General features: G+C 38.0%; 1 protein-coding gene and 1 long non-coding RNA gene across 4 annotated transcripts in view; one reads left to right on the top strand and one right to left on the bottom strand.

The window, feature by feature from the left end:
- Nucleotides 1–23,253, top strand: part of CYSTM1 (cysteine rich transmembrane module containing 1) — a 40,461-nt gene that overhangs the window by 3,940 nt on the left and 13,268 nt on the right. For 2 of the 3 annotated variants that reach the window (XM_034411672.3, XM_034411673.3), the window contains exon 2: nucleotides 11,073–11,315. In XM_034411672.3, the coding sequence (XP_034267563.1) occupies nucleotides 11,093–11,315 (223 nt within the window). In that variant the 5' untranslated portion in view covers nucleotides 11,073–11,092. Of the gene's footprint in view, nucleotides 1–1,848; nucleotides 2,063–11,072; nucleotides 11,316–23,253 lie in introns of those variants that run through there. The other variant, XM_034411674.3, reaches the window with a different exon arrangement.
- On the bottom strand, nucleotides 8,354–18,988 carry LOC148114806 (uncharacterized). The gene is made up of 2 exons (XR_015733548.1): nucleotides 17,431–18,988; nucleotides 8,354–9,349 (listed from the first exon to the last, which is right to left on the bottom strand). It is a non-coding gene; the product is annotated as an uncharacterized LOC148114806 (long non-coding RNA).

Genomic DNA, 23,253 nt, shown 5'->3' with positions numbered 1-23,253 from the left:
GGTTTTACCAAGACCTCTTTGTTTGGAGGGCAGCAGGAAGAGGCCTCTGGGCAAAGGTTGAATCAAAGTGGCAGTAGGATGTACAATAACACTTCGTGGGTGGGTGGGGCGGGGCGGGGCAACTGTTGCTTATTTCTTTGAGAAGGATGGCACAGGAGGCTAAATAACTCGCTCTGTACTGTACTATTAATGTGGTACTGTAAAGCTTAGTCTGGCTTAGGGCCCAGTCGAGCTGTCTCAGCTTAAATTATTTTACAGGGTGGCCATGAAGATAAAAATCCAAGGGGAGGATGTGTGATAAAAAAAAGTGCAAAAAGTTCTTCAAGAGAGAGAAAAATTAATATTTTCACACACCCATATTAATATATAGCAATTTGAATAAGTGTGAGATATAATTTTGTTTTATTGTTTATTGAAAATGTTAGGTATGGGTAAAATTTACCATAATGCTCATGCCAGTGCTGATCTCATTTGATTGGCAAGCCTATATTACCCCATAGCCTTTCCTAATAACAGCCTTGGAGACGATTGGCCTGCAGAATACACCTCAATACTAGTAATTATGTCTCTTTATATAATCTTTTCTGTCTCCATTCCCCATCTTGTGACTCTTTATTTTTCTCCCCTTTGAATAAGAAGTAAAATTATGCTGTTTGCTTTTTCTTTTCAGATGCTTTCCTGTACTTGGGGAGGGTTCTCTTCCTGATTTTCTTTAAGATTTGAGATGAATATCTGTCTATCTTCCACCTATATTGCTTCAAAAACAAATTAAACAAATTGATTTTGGGTCAAAGATAAGATGGTCATTTGTTAATTATAGTCAATGTGTTCATTAATTGCTGTTACTGTGTGACTCATATATGCTGGATCCAGTTGTTCCTTAATTTAATTGCAGCTTTACAGGACACTTGTACATTTTTACTGCTGAACTTCAGTAGAAATGTTGTAACTTCATTATGAATCCATTATGGACTGTCACAACCATTGAGTTTCCTTTTAATCTTCTTCATTCCTGTGCTACTGTATTGATTTCAATGCCTCATATTTATTACCAAAGTATGTTTTCAATAACTGAATAACATGTAATGTTAAACTTAATTATTATAAAATAAGACCGAATAAAAGCCATCACTTGCACAGCAGATAAAATAGTATTTAAAAAAATAGTATAAAATAGAAGAATATATAAAAGAGAAGAAAAAAAATAAAATCATTGTTCATAAAAGTAAAAAAAAAACTATTAACAAAAAGGACTAAGAGGAAGAGATGCCTGACTTTCTCTCTTTGGTCTTGATGCCTTCCTGGAATGGGATAGTCATTTATGAAAGCAATATTGTATGGCTTTGTGATTCGTGACTTTATTCTGAAGATACAAGTGGTATCCTTTTGTGTTGAGGGTCATTGACAACTTCTTATAGGGAACATTAGTGAAGGAGTAGCAGTGTAAAGATGTAAGACAGGAAAGTTTGACTTTGGAAAATGTAGACACAAACATTGCCACCCTTCATTTAAGATAAATATTGGGGGTAGCTAAAAGATCTATTATGACCATAGGGATGTGTATGAGCAAAAGAAGTTGAATATTGGTATCAGCCTATTGAGCCCAAACCTATTATAATATTTATATCTCTCTGACTTGGATAACATGGGAGTCTTAAGAAAGACAAACTTTGCTTACTGTAAACTTGCTATTAACTATTGGTCTTGTGAAACTGGTTCATCAAGTGCATGGCTGAGCTATGTCACAACTGAAATAATAGTTACCTCTCTGGTTAGGGAATGAGGGGGTAGGTCAGTTTCAACTACTGGGGCCATCTGTTTCTCTTAGTACAACCTTCCTCATGAGGTTTCTGTTGTAAGAGTTAAATGAGTCCATGTAAGCTACCTGGCACTTCTTAGACCCTAAGACCTAGAGGAATAGCAGGTCAAGTATAATTAAGAAATAATTAAGAAGCAGAGTAGCTTTTGGCTTTCATATGTGACAGAAAATGCTGAGGAGTTCATGGAGGAAGGACCATCAGTTCTGCAAGGAGCTTTTCTGACCCAAACACATAGTAATCAGGTACATGGTGAAAAGATTTCTGCTAAAGGCTCATGGTGAATTAGATGTCTGTGAGGGAACACAGGCAGCATTATGGTGAGATTGGCAACCAGGCCTCTCTGGATAGATTGTGAGGTTGCCCATTTGCATTATGGACAGGTGTTCCTTGTGAGTAAACAGCAGGAACTGAGCTTTCTACAACAGATTCATGAGGTAGTTGGAAGTCAAAGGATTATATCCCACAAAGTTCTGCTGGACCTCATTTCTTAATCACTTTTGGAAATTGCCAATTATTTTTCAACTAGTGAGATCCTTCCAAGTGACAAGTTTTAGAGAATGCACTGGATTAGTTTCCTTTAATCCTTAACAAAAGAAGTTTAAAAATAGGTTTAAGGATATTGCTAACTTAAAGATAAATTTAAATTTTTTTTTGGAATAAGGTGATTAGAGCATTGATTAAATCATTGGTTTTGGAAAGTTATAAATGGACTAAGGGTTCAGATGAATTTGAAATAAGGTTTTGAAATTGATTGTGAGGATCCTTTCTATGGGAAAATGCAATTGTTTTGAATTCTTGAAAAAAAACATGGTAGGATGGGAATTTGAACAGTGGATGCTAGAGGACCAAAGATTACATTAAAACAGAAGAATGCTTATTTTTGACTATTAATACAGAATGGCGCAAAATACATCAAGTTGACCATTTCTGAGGATATTTCTGAGCAATGCATCCAGAAGTTAATCTTAAAAGTGTCTGCCATTATAAATAGATCACTTTTAAGACATGTTGTAGAACAGGAACAGATTTTACTGGACAGGACTAGGACTGATTGGAAAATGGATTTGAAAATGATAGGTTGAAATAGTGAAATGGAAGATATTACACTGGATATAAAAATGAAACCAGCGGATGCCTTAATAATTAAAAGGGATATGCAAGTATCAGGTGTGCCTCCTTTCAATAGTCAAGAAAGAAAAACCCCAACTCCATTTTCATTGAGAAAGGTACTTTTACTGAGTATGAACTGAATGCAACCATAGAAAAGCAAGATCTGAAGCATAGACATGAAAATCACAGATAGAAAGCATCTCCTCCCAACTGTCCAGCGTATATCATCCAATCCACAGGCCCTCCATGGGTCATGTGGGAGCACACGTCTGGCAGTGTCATCCTCCTGATATGCCACGACCGTTGACCTTGAAATAATATCAACTTGAAAGAATTGCAGCAAAGATTCACTTTCGTTTTCCTCCAGCATGCTTCCCCCCCAAGAATCCCCCTAGCACCCCTTCCCCTGTTCCCATGGCAGCCGATCAAGTAAGCATCGAAAGAGCGGAGGCTGACAGCAAGTGGCAAACTAAAAGAGTGACTTAGATAACTTTCTTATCTTAGATTTACAAAAGAGATCTGATAAAGTTCTGAAGGATTTTTTGAGAAATTGAAATTCTAGGACCGTGATGGCGAACCTATGGCACACGTGCCACAGGTAGCACACAACACCCTCTCTGTGGGCACGTAAGTCGTCGCCCCAGTTCAGCTCTGCTGCGCATGTGCGCACACCTCCCGCTGCCCAGCTGGTTGTCTGGTCTTTGCTGCGCATGCACGGGTGGTGGGGCACGTGCATGGGGTGCATGTGGGGGGCTATGCGTGTGGGGCTGGGGTGTGTGCAGGGGGGCCACGTGCGAATGTGCGAATGCACATAGGACGGGCAGGGGGCATGCATGCATGCACGGAGTGGGGTGCATGTGCAGGGCCTGTGCGCACATTGCATTTTGAGGGTTCGGGAATGTGCACACGCATTCGTGCACATGCTTTGGGCACTCGGTCCAGAAAAGGTTAGCCATCACTGTTCTAGGACATTATTTGAAGGGATTAAAGTTCAAGATTATTAAAAGAAAGGGGAAGTGATATAAAGTGGATTTAGTGGAATGAGGTTAAAATACAGGTATTCCTCGACTTACAACCACAATGGAAGGAAAATTTCTGTTGCTAAGCAAGGCACTTGTTGAGTAAGCTGTGCCCCATTTTATGACCTTTTTTGCCACAGTTGTTAAATGACTGCAGTTGTTAAGTGAATCATATGGTTTTTAAAAAACCATATGATTTCCCCTATAACTTTGCTTTTCAGAAGCCAGCTGGGAAGGTTACAAATTGTGATCACGTGACTCCAGAACAGTGAAACACTCATAAATACATGCCAGGTGTCAAGTGTCCAAATATTGTTTATATGAGGATGCTGCAATGGTCATAAGTATGAAAAATGGTCACAAGTCACCTTTTTCAGTGCTGTTGTGTTTGCAAAGATGAAGTCAGGAAAACTAAGTCTCAGAATGAAGTAAGATTTGCAACAAATGCCAAAAATAATTTTAAAAGTTTCTTTCAACATGTAAAAAACAAGAAAAAGTCAAGAAAATGATTGGTTCACTAATGGGAGAAGATGGCAAGGAAGTGACAGGCTCCAGGGAGACAGCAGAACTGCTTAATTTGTTCTTTGCATCTGTCTTCATGAAAAAGGAAAAGATAGCCCAACCTACCAAAAGCAGAACCATAAAAGACAGATTAGGAATACAAATTAAAATTGGTAAGAAAATGGAAAGACAACTCCTATCTACCCTAGATGAGTTCAAATCACTTTTGAATAGTTTTATTCTCCTTATGACAATCCGTGAACTAAGACTGATTCTTGGAAAACATGTTTTCAGAGTTTCAAATAATCTTGTATTCACTTGTATATTTATACTCCAAACACCAAATGTTTGAATTTCAACATATAGTACAGTTAGGGCCCATAGGTATAGTTGCAAGAAAAAGTATGTGAACCCCTTGGGATTACGTGGAGTTTTGCATGAATTGGTCATAAAATGTGCTCTGAACTTCATCTAAGTCACAACAGTAGAAAAACACAGTCTGCTTAAAATAATACTACACAAACATTAGATGTTGCCATGGTTTAATTGAACATAACATGTAAACATTCACAGTGCAGGGAGGAAAAAGTATGTGAACCTTTGGACTTAATAATTGGTTGACCCTCCTTTGGCAGCAATAACCTCAACCAAACGTTTCCTGTAGTTGCAGATCAGACCTGCACAACGATCTGGAGTAATTTTGGACCACTCTTCTTCACAAAACTGTTTCAGTGTAGCAATATTCTTGGGATGTCTGGTGTGAATCGCTCTCTTAAGGTCATGCCACAGCATTTCAATCGGGTTGAGGTCAGGACTCTGACTGGGCCACTCCAGAAGGCGTATTCTGTGCTGTTGAAGCCATTTTTATGTTGAATTACTTGTATGCTTTGGGTCATTGTCCTGTTGCATCACCTATCCTCTGCGGAGCTTCAGTTGGCGGACAGATGGTCATACATTTTCCTGCAAAATGTCTTGATAAACTCTGGAATTCCTTTTCCCATCAATGACAACAATCCGTCCAGGCCTTAAGGCAGCAAAGCAGCCCCAAACCATGATGCTCCCTCCGCCATGTTTTACAGTGGGATGAGGTTTTGATGTTGGTGTGCTGTGCCTTTTTTTCTCCATACATAGTATTGTGTGTTTTTCCCAAACAACTCAATTTTGGTTTCATTTGTCCACAGTATATTTTGCCAGTAGTGCTGTGGAACATCCAGGTGCTCTTTTGCAAACTTCAAATGTGCTGCAATATTTTTTTTGGACAGCAATGGCTTCCTCCGTGGTGTCCTCCCATGTACTCCATTCTTGTTTAATGTTTTCCTTATTGTAGATATGTCAACAAAAATGTTAGCATGTGCCAGAGATTTCTGTAGATCTTTAGCTGACACTCTAGGATTCTTCTTTACCTCATGAAGCATTCTGCGCTGTGCTCTTGCAGTCATTTTTTACAGGACGACCACGCCTAGGGAGAGTAGCAACAGTGCTAAACTTTCTCCATTTGTAGACAGTCTGTCTTACCGTGGACACATGAACATCAAGGCTTTTGGAGATACTTTGTAACCCTTTCCAGCTTCATGCAAGTCAACAATTCTTGATCGTAGGTCTTCTGAGAGCTCTTTTCTGCAAGGCATGGTTCACATCAGACAGTGCTTCTTGAAACCAGTAAACCCAAAACAGGTGTGTGTTTTTAAAGGGCAGGACAGCTGTCAGCAACACATCCAATATCATCACACTGATTGGAGTCAAGGTTGGCTCACTCCTCACTCCAATTAGCTCTTGGAGAAGTCATTAGGCTAGGGGCTCACATACTTTTTCCTCCCTGCACTGTGAATGTTTACATGTTATGTTCCATTAAACCATGGCAACATCTAATGTTTGTGTAGTATTATTTTAAGCAGACTGTGTTTTTCTATTGTTGTGACTTAGATGAAGTTCAGAGCACATTTTATGACCAATTCATGCAAAACTCCACGTAATCCCAAGGGGTTCACATACATTTTCTTGCAACTGTAAATAATTACCACCCGGAAACAAATCTGTTTTCTAGCTGTTCCAGGTTTTCCCCTGTATTATACTTACTGGAAGAGGAAATGAGATAAAAATTAAATATGAATTGCTTTGAAGGTTTACGAGTGTAGAGAAGAGAACTGACATAATCTACTGAGCAGTGTCAGGAAGATATTTACTTACAAAACAGTGAAGATAAAACTAAAAAAATTGGTAAACTTGCAAGGGTCACAGTAAAATCTGTTCTTACCTATTTCAAATTGCCAGTTTGTTTTTGTACAGGAGTAGAAAGCAAAGTACAATTGCTTAGTCATACATAGCAACATTGTTGATTGCTTTGGAATACAGAGCATCCAACTTTCCAATGCATGACTTTTTTTCTTTTTACTTATATCCACATTTGTGGTTCATTGATTGCATCCAGTATGATGTATCACTAGCAATGCATTGTAATAAATTTTGAAAATAATATTAAATATTTTCATTGTTTTTTTTAATAAATGAGCTTTAATATACTGTACAGGAATAGGCACCTTATTTATAATTTTATAATTTTAGTAATTGTTTTTATTTTAGGGTTGTCAGCCTGATATGGTGTTGATGCTTCAGCTAACATCATCTCTGAAGAATATGCACAGTTCTTTGTGGATAAAATTACTCAGACAGTTCTTGGCTTGATAACATTTTGGGTAGTACAGTATTTGACATGTAGGGCAATGACATCTATCTGGATCAATTTCATGTATAGTTCAGTAGGAATTATTCAAACGTAGTCTGACTTGTTAGGTCACCAATGGTCAAACAACTGCTATAATGTTGAAAACGGCAACATAAATATATCAAGTTGGCAGAATTATAGAATTAGATTTGAATCTTCATTTGGGACTCCCATGTCGATTTCTCTGATTCAGTGTTGTGTAGTAGGTAAACAATGCTTGAAATAGGTGCATTTTTTAAAATTTTTTAAAAAATTTGATTTATATGCCGCCCTTCTCCGGAGACTCAGGGCAGCTTACAATGCGTTAAGCAATAGCCTTCATACTTTTGTATATTTTATACAAAGTCAGCTTATTGCCCCCACAATCCGGGTCCTCATTTAACCTACCTTAGAAAGGATGGAAGGTTGAGTCAACCTTGAGCCTGGTGAGATTCGAACTTACAGTAATTGCAGACAGCTGTTGTTAATCACAATGTTTTTAGTTAGCTGAGCTACCAGGCCCGTTTTTCTTCTAATAAAAAGATATTTCATCTTTTTATTGTTTAATATATCACCAGCCAGTCTTCTTCGTTGGTCTGTCAGAGTTGTGCTTCTAAAATATAGCTGTTTCTATATCGCTGCTGTGGTATGGATAAAATACTTTCCTCTTGAGAAGCAGTTACTGAAATTTTTCAGTACTAGTAACCTTCTTGGGTAGGGCAGCTGCTTCTAGGGATTTTGAGCCAAGAAGCTGTGAAAAACAAAGCTGCTCTAGCAACTAAGGAGCCTTGGTGGAGCAGCGGACTAAAGCGCTGTTAAATAGCACTTAGATGCCAGCTGCCTGCAATTACTGCAAATTCAAATCTCACCAGGCTCAAGGTTGACTCAGCCTTCCATCCTTCCGAGGTAGGTAAAATGAGGACCCGGATTGTGGGGGCAATAAGCTGACTTTGTATAAAAAGAACACCGCTTGGGGGGGGGGCGGCAAAAGCCCTGCTAAGCAGGTATATACAAAAGTATGAAGGCTATTGCTTAACGCATTGTAAGCCGCCCTGAGAAGGGCGGCCTATAAATCGAACCAATAAATAAAAAATGATAAATAAATAAATAAATAAATAAATAATGACAGTACATGAAAAATTACCTATTAAAGAATATCTAACCAAAGTAGTTTTTTAAATAAGCAGAGGAACCAAGTGTTGTACTTTGGGAATAACTCAAATTTATTCCTCTTGAGATAATAATACAAAGTGTGTAAACAAAAGCTCACATCATTATTGCTTGCAAGCAGCAGTAAGACTTTTAGGGCTTATTAAGTTAAATGCAGTTACTTTCAAGTTCCCCTTCAACCTCAAAAAAGACAAAACCAGGAATAATTTTGGATTTGCTCACTTGTGTTGCAGAACTGTGTCCTCTGTACTATCAGAAATACAGAAAGATCAACCTTTGGTGGAAACATGGTCAATCTCTGCTTTATAGTTATGCTCAATTTTCTGTGCCAAATCAAACTTTGTTCTGTAACCTATATGAATTGAGCAATATGTAACACTCACTTAATGCAACATTTTATTCCAATCATAGGCTATTGGTTCCCTGAGGTGTCGCTTTGGAGGCAATACACCAGGGGTGTCAAACTGGCAGCCTGCGGGCCAGATGCATCATGCGCAGGCTATACCCACCCCAGCTCTGCAAAGGCAGAAAATGTTGTGATACGTCACGTGACACAATTGACTTTGACACCCATGCAATACACAATCCTTATGAGGGTTGCCTAAATACTTTTCTAGCTGATCACATCCATAAGGAATGACAGACTGCCTATCTCCTCCTTCAGCTTGTCATTCTATTAGTTGTGCTAACATACGCTATCTTGCCTTTCATCCCCTGCTCTAACAGTCCTTCCAGAAAGCAAAATTATTTTGGCCTAGTGATGCAGGAGATTGTGCTGCAGTAGTAGCTTCCAAACTATCTTGCCCAGAATATGCCTTTGTGAAGAAGTATTATTAGACTGAGGTATTGGGATTCCCGAGAGCAATAATTGCATCATTCTGAAGAAGCCAGCAAGGTCCTTCGAGATATTCCAGAGAAGCATTGATTACTTCCTTTGTTGCAGTAGGCATGCTTCTGGAATACTTTGCCACAATACAAGCCTGGTGCATCTGCTAGGGCTCTGCTTGATGGTAGGTGTGATCGTTTCCCTGTAAAAGGAAACAAGTACTTTGAGATTTAGAAAGAATACTTCTGTTGATGACAGTATATGGCTCCCTAGCTGTAAATGAAACATAAAATTAAGCAGGTTGCTTATAAGATATTAAAATCAGAATAGAACTGGAAGGGATCTTGGAGGTCTTCTAGTCCAGCTCCCTGCTCAAGCAGGAGATACTATAGACAAGTGACTGTCCAGATGAGTTACTGTCCGATCTCTTCTTAAAAATCTGCAGTGATGAAGCACCCACAGCATCTGAAAGCAAGCTGTTCCACTGGTTTACTGTTCTCATTTTTAGAAAATTTCTCCTCAATTTCAGGTTGCTTCTCTTCTTGATTAGTTTCCATCCATTGTTTCTTGTCCTACCCTCTGGTGCTTTGGAAAATAAATTGACCCCCTCCTCTTTGTGGCAGCCTCTCAAATACTGGAATACTGCTATCATACCCCCTGCCCCCCGGTCCTTCTTTTCTCTAGACTAGCCAAACCCAAATCCTGCAACTGTTCTTCATATGTTTTAGTCTCCAGGCCTTTAATCATCTGTTGCTCTTCTTTGCACTTTTTCCAAAGTCTCATCTTTTTTGTAATGTGACCAAAACTGGAGGCAGTATTCCAGGTGTGGTCTTACTAAGGTTTTATAAAGCGATAATAATACTTCACATGATTTGATTCCATGCCTCTGTTTATACAACCCAGGATTATATTAGCTTGTTTGGCTGCTGTTGCACACTGCTGGCTCATATTCAAGTGATCGTTCACTCCAAGATTCCTCTCACAGTTACTGTTTTTGACCCAGGTTTCAACTAATCTGTACTTGTATCTTTTTCTCCCACCTAGGTGTAAAGCCAGTGGTGAAATCTAAAATTTGTTACTATCGGTTCTGTGGGCGTGGCTTGGTGGGGGAGGTAATGTGACTGGGTAAGCGTGGCCAATTTTTTTTTTAAACTTTTAAAACCATTTTTTCTACAACCTCTTCGGCGAAGATGTTGTAAAAAAAATGCTTTCAAAAGGCTCTGACGATCCCAGCTGAGTTGCCTGATCGGCAGAGACTTTTTTTTTAAAATGCCTCTGAGGATCAGGCAACTCAGCTTGGATCGTCAGAGTCATTTAAAAGAAAAAAAGGATTTTTTTTCTTTTAAATGCCTCTGACGATCCAAGCTGAGTTGCTTGATCGTCAAAAGCATTTAAAAAATCAGGTAACTCAGCTTGGAATGTCAGAGGCATTTAAAAGAAAAAAACCCTTTTTTTCTTTTAAAAGCCTTTGAGGATCCCAACTGAGCCGCGCGATCATCAGAGGCTTTTTTTTTTACTTTTAAAAGCATTTTTTCGGCCGAAGAGGTTGTAGAAAAAATGCTTCTAAAAGTAAAAAAAAAGCCTCTGATGATTGTGCGGCTCAGCTGGGCATGTGGGGGGGCAGGGATTTTTGCTACTGGTTCTCCGAACCACCCGCCTCCATTGCTACCGGATCGAGTGATCTGGTCCGAACCGGGAGCATTTCACCCCTGTGTAAGGACTTGCTTTTTTCCACATTAAATTTCATTTAATTAAATTAAAATTAAAATTAATAATAGTTTACACATTAAATTTCATTTAATGTGTAAATTATTAATTTTAAATTAATTAAATGAAATTTAATGTGTAAATTATTAATAAATGTAATACATTTAATAAAATGTATGTTTCTTGTTTAAAAGTAGAATCCATTTCTGTATTTTTAGGAAACACATAAGTATCTTACATGAATTACGAAAATCCTCCACCATATCCTGGCCCGGGCCCAACTGCCCCTTACCCGCCATATACTCAACAACCATCAGGCCCTGGTCCGTATCCTGCTTATCAGCCGGGGCCTACGGGGCCATATCCAGCTGGTCAACCAGGCTACAATGGTTACCCACCATATGGATGGCAGAATGCTCCACCTCCAGGACCAGTCTATGCAGATGGACCTAAAAATACAGGTAATATAAATGCCTTGCATGAAATTGTATAGATTTCATGATTTATTTGTCTATCCAAGAGAAAGCCATTTTGATCTGGATGTATGATAGCATTTAATATATTTTTCAATCTTTCTGCAATTATATTCATAAAGATTTTATAATCAGTATTTAAAAGGGATATCGGTCTATAATTTTTTATCTGCTTTTTGTCTGATTTATTACAGATCTAATAAGTGGTTAAAATATGTTAATGAGAGCATGGTGTTCAAAGGATGTTTCTCAGTGTTGCTATAATTTTATCCAACTTGCCCAATTCTTTGAAAAAAAGGAAGGATTTCTTTTCTATGGAAAAGAATTTTGTTTTTTTACTATGTCTGTTATTTTTACCCTTATTTCTTCTCTATTCTCCAACTGATAGTGGTAAGGCTTGATCCAGAACTGGCCAACCTTTTCTCTACTCAGAAGTCAAGCAGGGTTAGACCTTGTTAGTATCTGAACAGGAGCCTACCAGGGAATTCCATAAGAGTGGATGATATTAATTAGGCAGCTTCAAGCAAAAATATTTACAGTTTGCTATGTGATATGAAGCAATGACACAATTTAATCTGCATATACTTTTATTATTATTAGGAGTACCGCAGTCCTTAACTAGATAATAAAATCCTTTTATAAACGGGGTTTTTTTTTTTTTTCAAATATAATGTAACCAAGGAATATTTTACTGCATACATTTGCTATAAATTGGAATTGGAAGTGAATTAGTGTGAAATAAGCTCTAATACTAATCTTTATTTAAGTGTTTTTCCTATTTTAGTTGTAACTGCCTGACATTAAATCACTTGTAAAGGTAGTGATTGGATTATAGATTATATAATTATTGCACAGGAATTAAAGAGAATTCCAGGCATCAGTAGATATGAAAATATTCATGAAGACATAGAGGAGGGTTACCAAGACTAGTTGGTGCTTCTTAATAGATGGAGATCAAGAATAAACAAACCAAACATTTTGATTATTGCAAATTTGGTTACTGTAAATCTTATCTGATTCTTGTGGATTTTATTTTACAAAATTAACTTGTAGATAGTCTCATGCTGTCTGCCTCTCTTCCTCTCATCTTCCCGGTTTAGCTCCTTGTTCTGAATGTGTCTAACAAGATTTTTCCCCCCAAAATGTCTGATACCTAAGGAACACATGTTGCATACAATGTTGTTTGGTCTTGTCTGGCCTAAGGGACTACCTCTGAAAATTCTGCATTCATTCTTAATGCAGCTTGACAAAAACATATTCAAGCTAATCCTGTGCTTAGGTAAGAATTTAAAATGAATAATAAATTCTCATTAATGGCCATTCCTTATTTATTATTTCACAGCTGAGTTTGTTCTAAAAAAATTGTTTTACTACCAATATTAACTTAGGTGATCCTTTCTTTTATAGACCACATTTCAGAGCAGTTATTAACAATCCTTATTTCTTCTAAGCTTAATCAGTAACTAATAATCTATATAGGTGGAAATCAAACACAAATAGTCATGATAGAAGCAAAGGTAACGTACCTCATTTTTAAATAAAACCACGCAAATTGTTTGTACAGAATAAAGTGGTACTTGTCACAAACGTCAAAGCCTACAGATTAAAAAAAGCAAGATTAACTCTGACCTACAGCGGATTAGATAAATTTCCAAGGAGGCTAGTAGTTTCAGTCAAAGGGTTTTATATATGTGCATATGTGTTTAAGATTTCAAAACCAATGCAGATATGGCAGAACCAGGTGGGGCGGAGGAGACTTTAGCCTTAGTTTTTATTTCCAAGAAAAAAGGGACCAGAAGAGTTTGATACAAAGTGTCCATTTTAGATTAGTTCAATTACAGAAAGTTCGTGGTGCTATCTCTGGACTCAACTGAAGGGTTTGTGAATTTCTAGCCTCATTTTTTCTTAATGATGTTCCCACAACTGTCATAAGTCAGGATAAGAGAATTCTGATTGGCTAATTTTTCAAAATCATGAACATAATTTCCTTTTGCTTAAGTGAAGGATTAGTGATGGCTGTTTGGAATATAGTCACGATACTGAGTGACGACATATCGAAAGGGGAGTCTGCTTTGCATTTGATGGTTCATAAACAAGTAGCTAAAAGGAAGTACAGGTAGTCCTTCACTTACAATCACAATTGAGCCCAAATTTTTTGTTGTCAAGAGAGGCAAGTTAAGTGAGTTTTATCACATTTTACAACCTTTCTTGCCTCAGTTGTTAACTGAATCACTGCAGTTGATAAATTAGTAACCTGCTTGTTAAGGTAATCTGGCTTCTCTATTGATGTTGCTTGTCTGAAGGTCACAAAAGGTGATCAGATGACTTTGGGACATAGCAATAGTATGAACCACTTGCCAAGTATCTGAATTGTGATCACATGATCATGGGGATGCTGCAAAGAGCATAACTGAAAAATGATCATATCACTTTTTTCAATGCTGCTGTAAGTTTGAATGGTCACTAAATGAACTATTATAAGTTGAGGACTACCTGTATTCTATAACATTACTCTTAAAGTCTCTTGCTTTTAATATATTATGCAATATGGAATAACAGAGTTGGAAGGGACCTTGGAAGTCTTCTAGTCCAACCTGCTCCTTAAACAGAAGGTCCTATGCTATTTTGAACAAATAGCTGTCCAATCTCTTAAAAACTTCTAGTGATGGAGCACCCAGAACTTCTAGAGGCAAGCCATTTCCCTGACTGTTATCACTGACTAGAAATTGCTCCTTAATTCTATGGTTACATGTGAGCCTGTAGTACAGTGGACTAAAGCACTATTATTAACATCTGCTGCTTGCAGTTACTGCAAGTTCAAATCTCACCAGGCTCAAGGTTGACTCAGCCTTCCATCCTTTCAAAGGTAGGTGAAATGGGGACCCAGATTGTGGGGGCAATAAGCTGACTTTGTATAAATATACAAAAGTATGAAGGCTATTGCTTAACGCATTGTAAACCGCCCTGAGTCTCCAGAGAAGGGCGGCATATAAATTAAAGCAAAAAAAAAAAAAAGGCAGAAGTTTGGGGTAGCCCACTACAAGCTTTCCTCCTTATAGAGTTGAACTACATCAGCCCATTTCCAGTCCTCTGGTAGTTCCCCAGTGTTCCTGGTGATTTGAAGTCTGACTTATACATCCTTGTACCTCTTTCTTACTTTAACCAGCCCCTCTCATTGTAGAGAAAATGGCAAAACAGAGAAAAAATAATACAGGAAGTCCTCGACATAATCATTTTTTAGTGATCATTCAGAGTTACAACAGCACTGAAGAAAGTGATTTATGACCATTTTTCATAGTTATGACCTTTGCAGCATCCCCATGATCATGTGTTCAAAATTCAGATGCTTGGCAAGTGGTTCATACCATTGCTGTGTCCCAAGGTCATGTGATCACCTTTTGCAACCTTCTGACAAGCAAAATCAATGAAGTCAGATTCACTTAACAACCAGGTTACTAACTTAACAGCAGTGATTCACAATTGGAGCAAGAAATATTGTAAATTGAGGCAAAACTCACTTAACAAGTTTCCCATTTAGTAACATAAATTTTGAGCTCAGTTCTGGTTGTAAGTTGAGGACAACTGGTACAGAAATATGAGTAACATTATAACAGGAACTGCAGCCTATTTTACAACTTTGACTGAAATATCACAAATGGAGACAGCTGTGGCACATTACTCTCTATAATAGTGTGGGTGAGACAGAATGTACACTAGTCTGTAGTAGCAAGGGCAAAGGTGGAGGACTAGATTTGCTCCAGAATATAAAGCAGAAGGACTTAAAAGAGCTTCATTCTCTATGGCTCCCCATCTTGCCTTGCATACAGAAAAACACATATAAACCATAAAATGGGGAGCCAGTGTTTCATCATCAACCATCACCAAATCCACTTCAACAATCTCCTACCATTCTGTCTGGGAAAATAATAGGATAGTCAGGGCACAACCATTATCACAAGCGCTCCAGTAGGGATATTCACAGGGACTGGAGACTAAAGCATATGATGAATGGTTGCAGGAACTGGGTAAGTCCAGTCGAATGAAGAAAGGACTAGGGTTGATGACATGACAGCAGTTTTCCAATTCTTTAGGGGCTCTCACAGAGAATAGGGGTCAACCTATTCTCCAAAGCACCTGAAGCAAGACAAGAAGCAATGGATGAAAACTAAAACATTTTATTAACAGATATAATTTTCATATAATAGACTATAAGTAATTACTAGATGGAAAGATTAGAGGTTGAACGATAGTGTTACTATGTATGCTTAATATAATTGGCATTAAAATGGAACATTGAAATATTGAATACTCTAAAACTATCATGTATATCAATACTAGGATTATATAAGTTTGACTAATGTAACAAGTATTATTATTATCATTATTATTATTATGGCTGATGTATCAAAATGAACTATACCCAGAGGCCACCTGTTCATGTTTTCATACATGTATATTTAAAAATAAAAATCCAATAAAACTTTAAAAGAAAGAAAACTAATCACTTGTTTCCCAGCAATCAAATCTGTAGAGACTACTGTTCTGCAGTTCCCTTGCAAGGAGAACTGGAGCATATGTGGGTAATCTTTCATCCTTCCTTGTTCAGAGAGATTTTAAAGAACCGGTCTACTTGCTGGTTCTTCAATCTTTGCTGTAATCATCATCTCTGCTTTTTTGGAAATATACTTACTTGACATGCTACCCCAAGAAGTCCCAGATTTTTATCTTTTTCAAACAGAAATAGAACCTATGTATTTTAGAAAGACCTCATTGCATTTATGTTGTCAGAATGTGGTGAAGTTATGCTTACTTATGTTTATGTTTAATTCTATTGTTCCATTTTGGTAAGAAGCAATTTACCAGTATTAACTGAAATTTGAGATTTCATATTACATGGGAGTTGACTTCCAGAGAAAGAAAATGAACTTCTGGTTGAAATCTGTAGCTGAAGTGGGAGGTGAAGAGACTGGCAAGCTTAGAATCCCTGCAGGGCACAAAGTGACAGAGATCTCATACCCAAATTCCTAAAGTGTTCTAAAGAGAGTACAGTTTGCCTGATGAGATTCTTGTAGATAGGTAAATAGCAGTAAAGAAACTTCTCTGATCAGGTCAGGGTGTCATTCCTTTGTTCTGATACTTACTATTCAGCATTGGAAAAACAAAACATAAGGCTCCTGTTCAGGGCTTTGGAGAATTGATTAATATACAGGTAGTCCTCAATTAACAATGGTTTGTTTAACAGTAATTCAAAGTTACAACAGTCTCCAAAAAGTGACTTGCAACTCATTCTTGGAAGTTATGATCTTTACATCACCCCCATGGTCACATGATCAGAAATTGGGTGCTTGATAATTGGCTCATGTTGGAGTTGATCTCCAGACAAAGAAAATCAATGGTTGTAGTGCCTTGTGGTCACATGACATCCCAGCTGATTTTGGGTGTACGTATGCAAATACATGTATGGTTTTTTTCCTTGTTAAGCTTTTTTTTTTTTATAATTTTGTGTATTTTTTGTTTTTTGTATCTAGATTATGAAAATATATATGAAAAAAGGTGGAAATCGCTTTTGATATATAATATCAATCATATTGTCATAGCAGGGAAGGTTTGGTTCAGATCAAGTTGAAGCCAAACTCCCTTTAATGTTTGAACTTACATTATCATTTATATCAAGTAGGGGAACTATGGCTGCATTCTGCCAGTTAAAACATATTAATGCATTGAATGAATATTAATGCTTGGTTTGTTGATATTTTATAAGGGCATGCTTGTGTATGTGGGTATTATAAATTTGATAATTTAATTTTTAAAAAATAACAGTCCAAAGATTCAAAGTACAATGTATTTGGAAAATCTTTAGTTGATCCATAATATTTGATAAATGAAAACATTTATTAAAGCAACCACTAATAATACAAAAACACTTTTTTGTAGGATTTAGTTATTTCTTGCTGGTCACAAATATGGAGCATTTGGTAATAAAAATTGCTACAACTGTAGCAAATTTTGAATTTCCACTGAGGTATACAATACTTGACAAAACTATCCCCTTGATAGGAGATACTTCTCTTGTATAAAAAAGCATCTTCAAGTTTTATGTTACCTAATATGGTAAATATCTGGCTCCTCTTGGAGAGTCATCTACAATCTCCTATTTTCCATAAAAGTTGTAATCTTATTGGACTAAAAATTGGCTAATACACACTTTTGGAAAACTGTAAAAAATAAAGTTACAAGAAAAGTTTTTAAAAGTTAAAAAGAGAAAACAGCAAACAAAAGGGATATGTATTGTGTATCCGTATGTATATCAAAAACTTGAAAAGAAAATAAAATAATAATCTAAGACTTCCATATGAGACATAGCCAGTGATGGGATTCAGCTGGTTTGGACTGGTTCACTAGAACCGGTTGTTAACTGTTTGGTCAGTTTGCCAAACCGGCTGAAGCCTCATCCTGTTCAGGCCTCTGGAGGCCTCCCCCAGCCTGTTACAAGTCCAAAATGGAGCCTCCATGGGCCCTATCCAGCTCTCCTGGAGCCCGTGGGGGCCTTGGAATGCCTCCCCTGGCCTGTTACAGTCCAAAATGGAGCCTCTGTGGGCCACTTATTCCTCCTCACCCCATTTCCCATGGCTTTACTGTACTTTTCAAAGAGCTGCAGAAGAGACTGACCTACATGGCAGAATAGCCAAAGTCTTTTATTCAGAAGCTGATGAAGCTGTAAAAAGTGAGATGTAAGGAAAACAACTTTTCGTATCTGAATAAAAGACCAGCTTCTCTGCCATGAGGGCCTGCAGGCTCAGTTTGGGCCCAGTTGGCCGGCATGGAGCAAACTCCTGCTTGCTACTGATTGGCTAGATCGAATGAGCAGCTTCAGGGATTGAAGTGTGGCAGCCAATCAACAAGGGGCTTGGAGTTCAACCCAGTGAATTTTGCCATCAGCTGAATAAAACACTGGCTTCTCTGTCAGTGGGTCAGCCTCTGGACCTCTGGAGATCTTCAAAAAGTAAGTATTCCATGGGAAATGGTGGGGAGGAGTAGTGGAATCTGTGGTGCTAGCAAAGCAGGCCCAGTCTGTGGAGACACGGCGGGGCAGGATGGGGGGGAGCAATTGTGGGAACCCCAGGGGAGCATGAGGTATCTCAGTGGATTGGGGGAGGCCTTGGATGGCCTGCTCCAGCACTAGGTCCCACATGCTGTTCCCCAGCCTGAGATACCTCATGTGCATTTAAAGACCTGCCTATTCGATTAACAAATGTATTGGGGAAAGCAGGGAGTGTAACTGGAGGATTCCCTGCATAATGAGAGTGAGGGTCTCAGGGAAGTCCTGCCTTAGCACCTCACGAGTCCCGTGTCATGCCCACCCTGGCCATGCCCCCACAGTCACATGACCTCCCAGCCATACCTACCCAGCCGGACATTAGGATAGAGAACCAGTTGTTAAATTATTTGAATCCCACCACTGGACATAGTTCTTCTCCTTTCAAAGTGGAAGAATTAAAAACAGATTTTAGAATCTGATACTTCTTTAATTCGGGTGCTGCAACAATAAAATTCTCACCCAGCACTTTGGTCATAAAACTTTTTCAAGAAGTATCCAGCAACCAATAAACAAAAATGCTGGAAAAAAGAAAGAAGAATTGATGATCCCTTTCTGTTTAGCTGCCAGAGAAGCTTTACTGAGTTGCTTCTAGTATTGAACCATCTGTAAAGAAAGACATGGAAAAGTCAAAAGTCATCTCGGCTTTCCATTCATGGGGTCCCAACTACCATGACAAAAGCAAAATATCATCCTATATAATAGATTTTAATAACCTACAACAAGAGATTAGATTTTTGATCTAAATATATACTTGCACTCTTACTACGCTGTTAAAAGTTGTTATTTTTCTAAAAGCTGCTAAGGCTCTGATAAATGGAATATTTAAAAGTGTAAATTATTTCTGCAGTAATGACCTTGAGTTTCATCACCAGGTTTTCAACCACAGCATTTTTTGATCTAAAATATCTGGTTCAAATCCCAAGATTTTTTAATTGAAATTTTCTGTAACGGTTTTATCTGCAATACATTCAATGAAGCAGAATGGGAAAGCGCTTTTAAAAGCGCTGGGAGTGAGGGTCTCCCTTTAACTGGGATTGCTTTTGTTTTTCTATGTTCAGCCAAGGCAGTCTATCAGCAGGCAGCTCTTCCCTCTCTGTAACAAACATAGAATTTCATCCACTGACTGCTGGAGGCACCACATGGTAATGCTACTACACACAGATGATAGAGGGATCCACTCACTGACGGAACTAGAACACTTAACCAGTTATTCTTCTTCTGTATAGAACAGTGATGGCTAACCTTTTCCAGACTGAATGCCCAAAGTGCGCACAAGCGCACATGCACACACAAATGCGCGCATACCCAAAACCCCAAAATGCAATGTGCATGTGGCCTCCGTGCATGCGCCCCCGCAAATGCGTATGCAGCCCACATGCATGCACCCCGCAGCACTCCACCCCCAATGCATGCAATCTCCCTCATGCACCCGTGCATGCGCATGCAGGACCCCTGCATGTGCCCTACCACCCCCACATGCGCAGCAGAGACCTCCTGATGACCAGCTGACTCCTAGAGAGGCTCTGGAGGCTGGGGACAGCAAAAAATGTCACTTCCTGTCCCACCGGGAGTTGGGAAATGGGCCATTTCAGGCCTCTGGATGGCCTCCAAGGGAGTGGGAAAGGCTGTTTTTGCCCTCCCCGAATGCACAGAGAAGATCTGGAGCCAGGTGAGAAAGAAAAACCAGCCTACTGGGCCATTGCGTGCCAGGAATGGGGGGGGGAGGGGGTTGTGCGCGCATGCACAGGGTGGGGCGCATAGAATTATGGGTATGGGCATGCGCGTGCGAGAACCTCTCCCGTTCTCTTCCCCCCCAATTCTGGCACGCGATGGCAAAAAGGTTAGCCATCACTGGTCTAGAGGAAGAATTTAGTAGACTAGAGGTAGGATTGCAAAAGGAACCACAAAGATGGGAACTGAAGCAACAAATGGACTTAACTAAACACAAGCTGAATATTATTGAGAAAGAAGACTTAGCACAGCAAATAAAATGTACTAAACAAAATTTCTTCGAAAACGCAAATAAACCGGGGCGATGGTTAGCCTATAGACTGAAGAAACAGAAGGTGGATTAGCAAACTATATAATGAAGAGGGAAAGATAACATACCAAAATGAAGGGAAAAGAAATGTAATTTATGTGTTTTATAAGAAACTATATACAGAGGAGGAATGTAATATTGAAGATAAAATGTTACAATGTTTCCAGGAAGCCGAACTACCTAAAGTCCCAGAAGGCATAAAAATTATGTTGAATAAAGATATAACACTCTTAGAACTAACAGAGGCAATCAAAAGGCAGAAAAATAATAAAACGCCAGGTCCCGATAGACTACTGTCAGAAATATATAAAAACCTACAAGACTCTTTAGGTCCAACATTATTAGAGGTATTCAATGCAGTTCTAAAAAATGCAGATACCCACATCGTGGGAGGTGGCCACATTGATCCCAAAGGAGAATTTTGATTTGACACATTAAAAATTATAGGTCCATATCCTTGTTAAACTCAGACTACAAATATTCATGGCAATTATGGCTGAAAGATTAAAAAGGTTTTTGGATGAATTTATTCATGCCTACCAAAATGGTTTTTTGCCAAGAAGGCAGATAAGAAATAACATCAGGACCATATTAGACATGTTGGAATATTATGAAGTTCACAATGAAAAGTAAATGGCATTAATATTTGTTGACGCACAAAAAGTGTTTGACAATGTCAAGTGGGACTTTATGTTAAATCAACTAAGATACATGGAATTTGGGGAGAACTTTATAAATATGTTCAAGGCAATTTATTCCAAACAGGAGGCCAGAGTAGTAGTCAATGGCGAACCAACACATAGTTTCAAAATCCAAAAAGGTACAAGACAAGGATGCCCATTATTGCCATTATTGTACATATTATCCTTAGAAGTACTGACTAGAATAATCCAGAAAGATAAACAAATTAAAGGTTTAGAAATTAAGAAAGTAATTTTTAAAGTACAAGCCTTTGCAGATGACCTTGTGTTCATTATAGAAGAGCCATTAAAGTCTGGTGTGAGGCTAATGGAAGTACTGGGAGAATATGGTGAAGTAGCAGGTTTGAGGATAAACAAGGAAAAAACTAAATGTTAGTTAAAAATATGATTAAATCTCAAGAAATTGAACATTGGGAAAATAAACATCCAGACAGCAAAGAAAGTGAGATATTTAGGGATTCAATTAATGGCAAGATGCATCACATTCAAAGAGGATAATTATAGTAAATGAATCAATCAAATTAAGGTGGATTTGGACAGGTGGAAAAATTTGCAACTCTTCATGGGGAGAATTACAACAATTAAAATGAACATATTACCAAAAATACTTTTTTTATTCCAAAGTATACCAATAAGATTAAAAAAGGAGTTTTTTGGAAATCTAAATAAAATTATATCTAAATTTACAAGGGAAGAAACCGAGAATTAAATTAAAATTATTACAGAATTCTAAGGAAACTGGGGGATTCGGCCTTCCCAACTGGGAAAAATACGACCAAGCAGCAGCACTCATGTGGGTTAGGGATTGGATAAATTTAAAAAAGAGGAGGTTATTAACACTAGAATGCAAACAGGGTGGCATGCTGCCCTTTGAGATAGAAGACACAGGGCCCACCAGTACTTCCAGAAGCACCTCATTAGACGGGCTCTATTGGATGTTTGGGTAAAAATCAAACAACGAAATTACATGGAAATCCCAAACAGGTTATTGACGTTGGAGATGTTTGTACATCCAAACTTCATGAAATCAGGAAGAGTAGCACCAGGAACCTTCTACCATATGTGGTGGGTGTGTCCGAAAGCTAAGGACTTTTGGCACCAGATAAAATGATGGCTGGATCAAATCATAGATCTAAAGCCAGAACTCTTTCTATTGGGTATCACAAAGGACAAATATAATAAAGGAACAATATACCTAATGTTGCATATATTAACAGCAGCGAGACTGGTCTTCGTGCAAAATTGGAAAAGTAAATAGAGCCCCCCTGAAGAAGAGATAATAAATAAGATACTGACGTGCAGAAATGGACAGGCTGACTCTGGAACAAAGTGAAACAGAATATCATGAAATCTGGAATAAAATGTATCAATGGTTGGAGAGGAGAAGAAATGTCAAGATAGAGAAATATGGATAAATCAAGAGTTTAAGAATTATTATGTGATAGGTAGGAATTGTATTGGTATTGAATGAAATTTCTATAGACGAAGAGATTTATGTTGCTGAATTTTGATAGATTGTATATAGGAATATATTGAATATGAATTGTAGTTGTGGTAAAGGAAAAAAATGATGGAAATGTTGGAACCAGAGAAGTTGCACTAGGTCCAATGTTTTTATTTTATTTTATTTTTTTTAAATACTTTATTGAGTTTTCCAAAACAAAAAAGAAAATATATAATCTATCTCTCCTTTCGGAGGTGCAGTGTTTATACAATATAGTGAAACAAAAGTTAAAAAAAGGACTTCATCCTTAACTATACATTATTTTAAACAATATAACTATAATACATGTGCCAAGTCAAATTCTAAGGTCATGTTTTCATCTTATTGTTCAACCAGTGATACCAAATACCCCATACATCATAATATTTTGAGTTGTCCTCGTTTTTTAACTCACTTGTCAGTTTTGCCATTTCTGCGCACTCTAGGATCTTATTTATTAGAGTTTCTTCTGAGGGCATAAGTTTGTTTTTCCAGCATTTTGCGAAGGCTATTCTAGCCGCAGTTATAATCTGGATTATCAGTTGGGTTTTTTTGTTATTGAAGCCTTCTTCAGTTACGCCTAGGAGGAAAAGCTCTGGGGC

This window comes from Pantherophis guttatus, chromosome 3, assembly GCF_059756535.1.
Source record: "Pantherophis guttatus breed Tessera chromosome 3, ASM5975653v1, whole genome shotgun sequence".
Taxonomy (NCBI): Eukaryota; Metazoa; Chordata; class Lepidosauria; order Squamata; family Colubridae; genus Pantherophis; species Pantherophis guttatus.
This window is presented reverse-complemented; position numbering and strand designations above follow the sequence as displayed.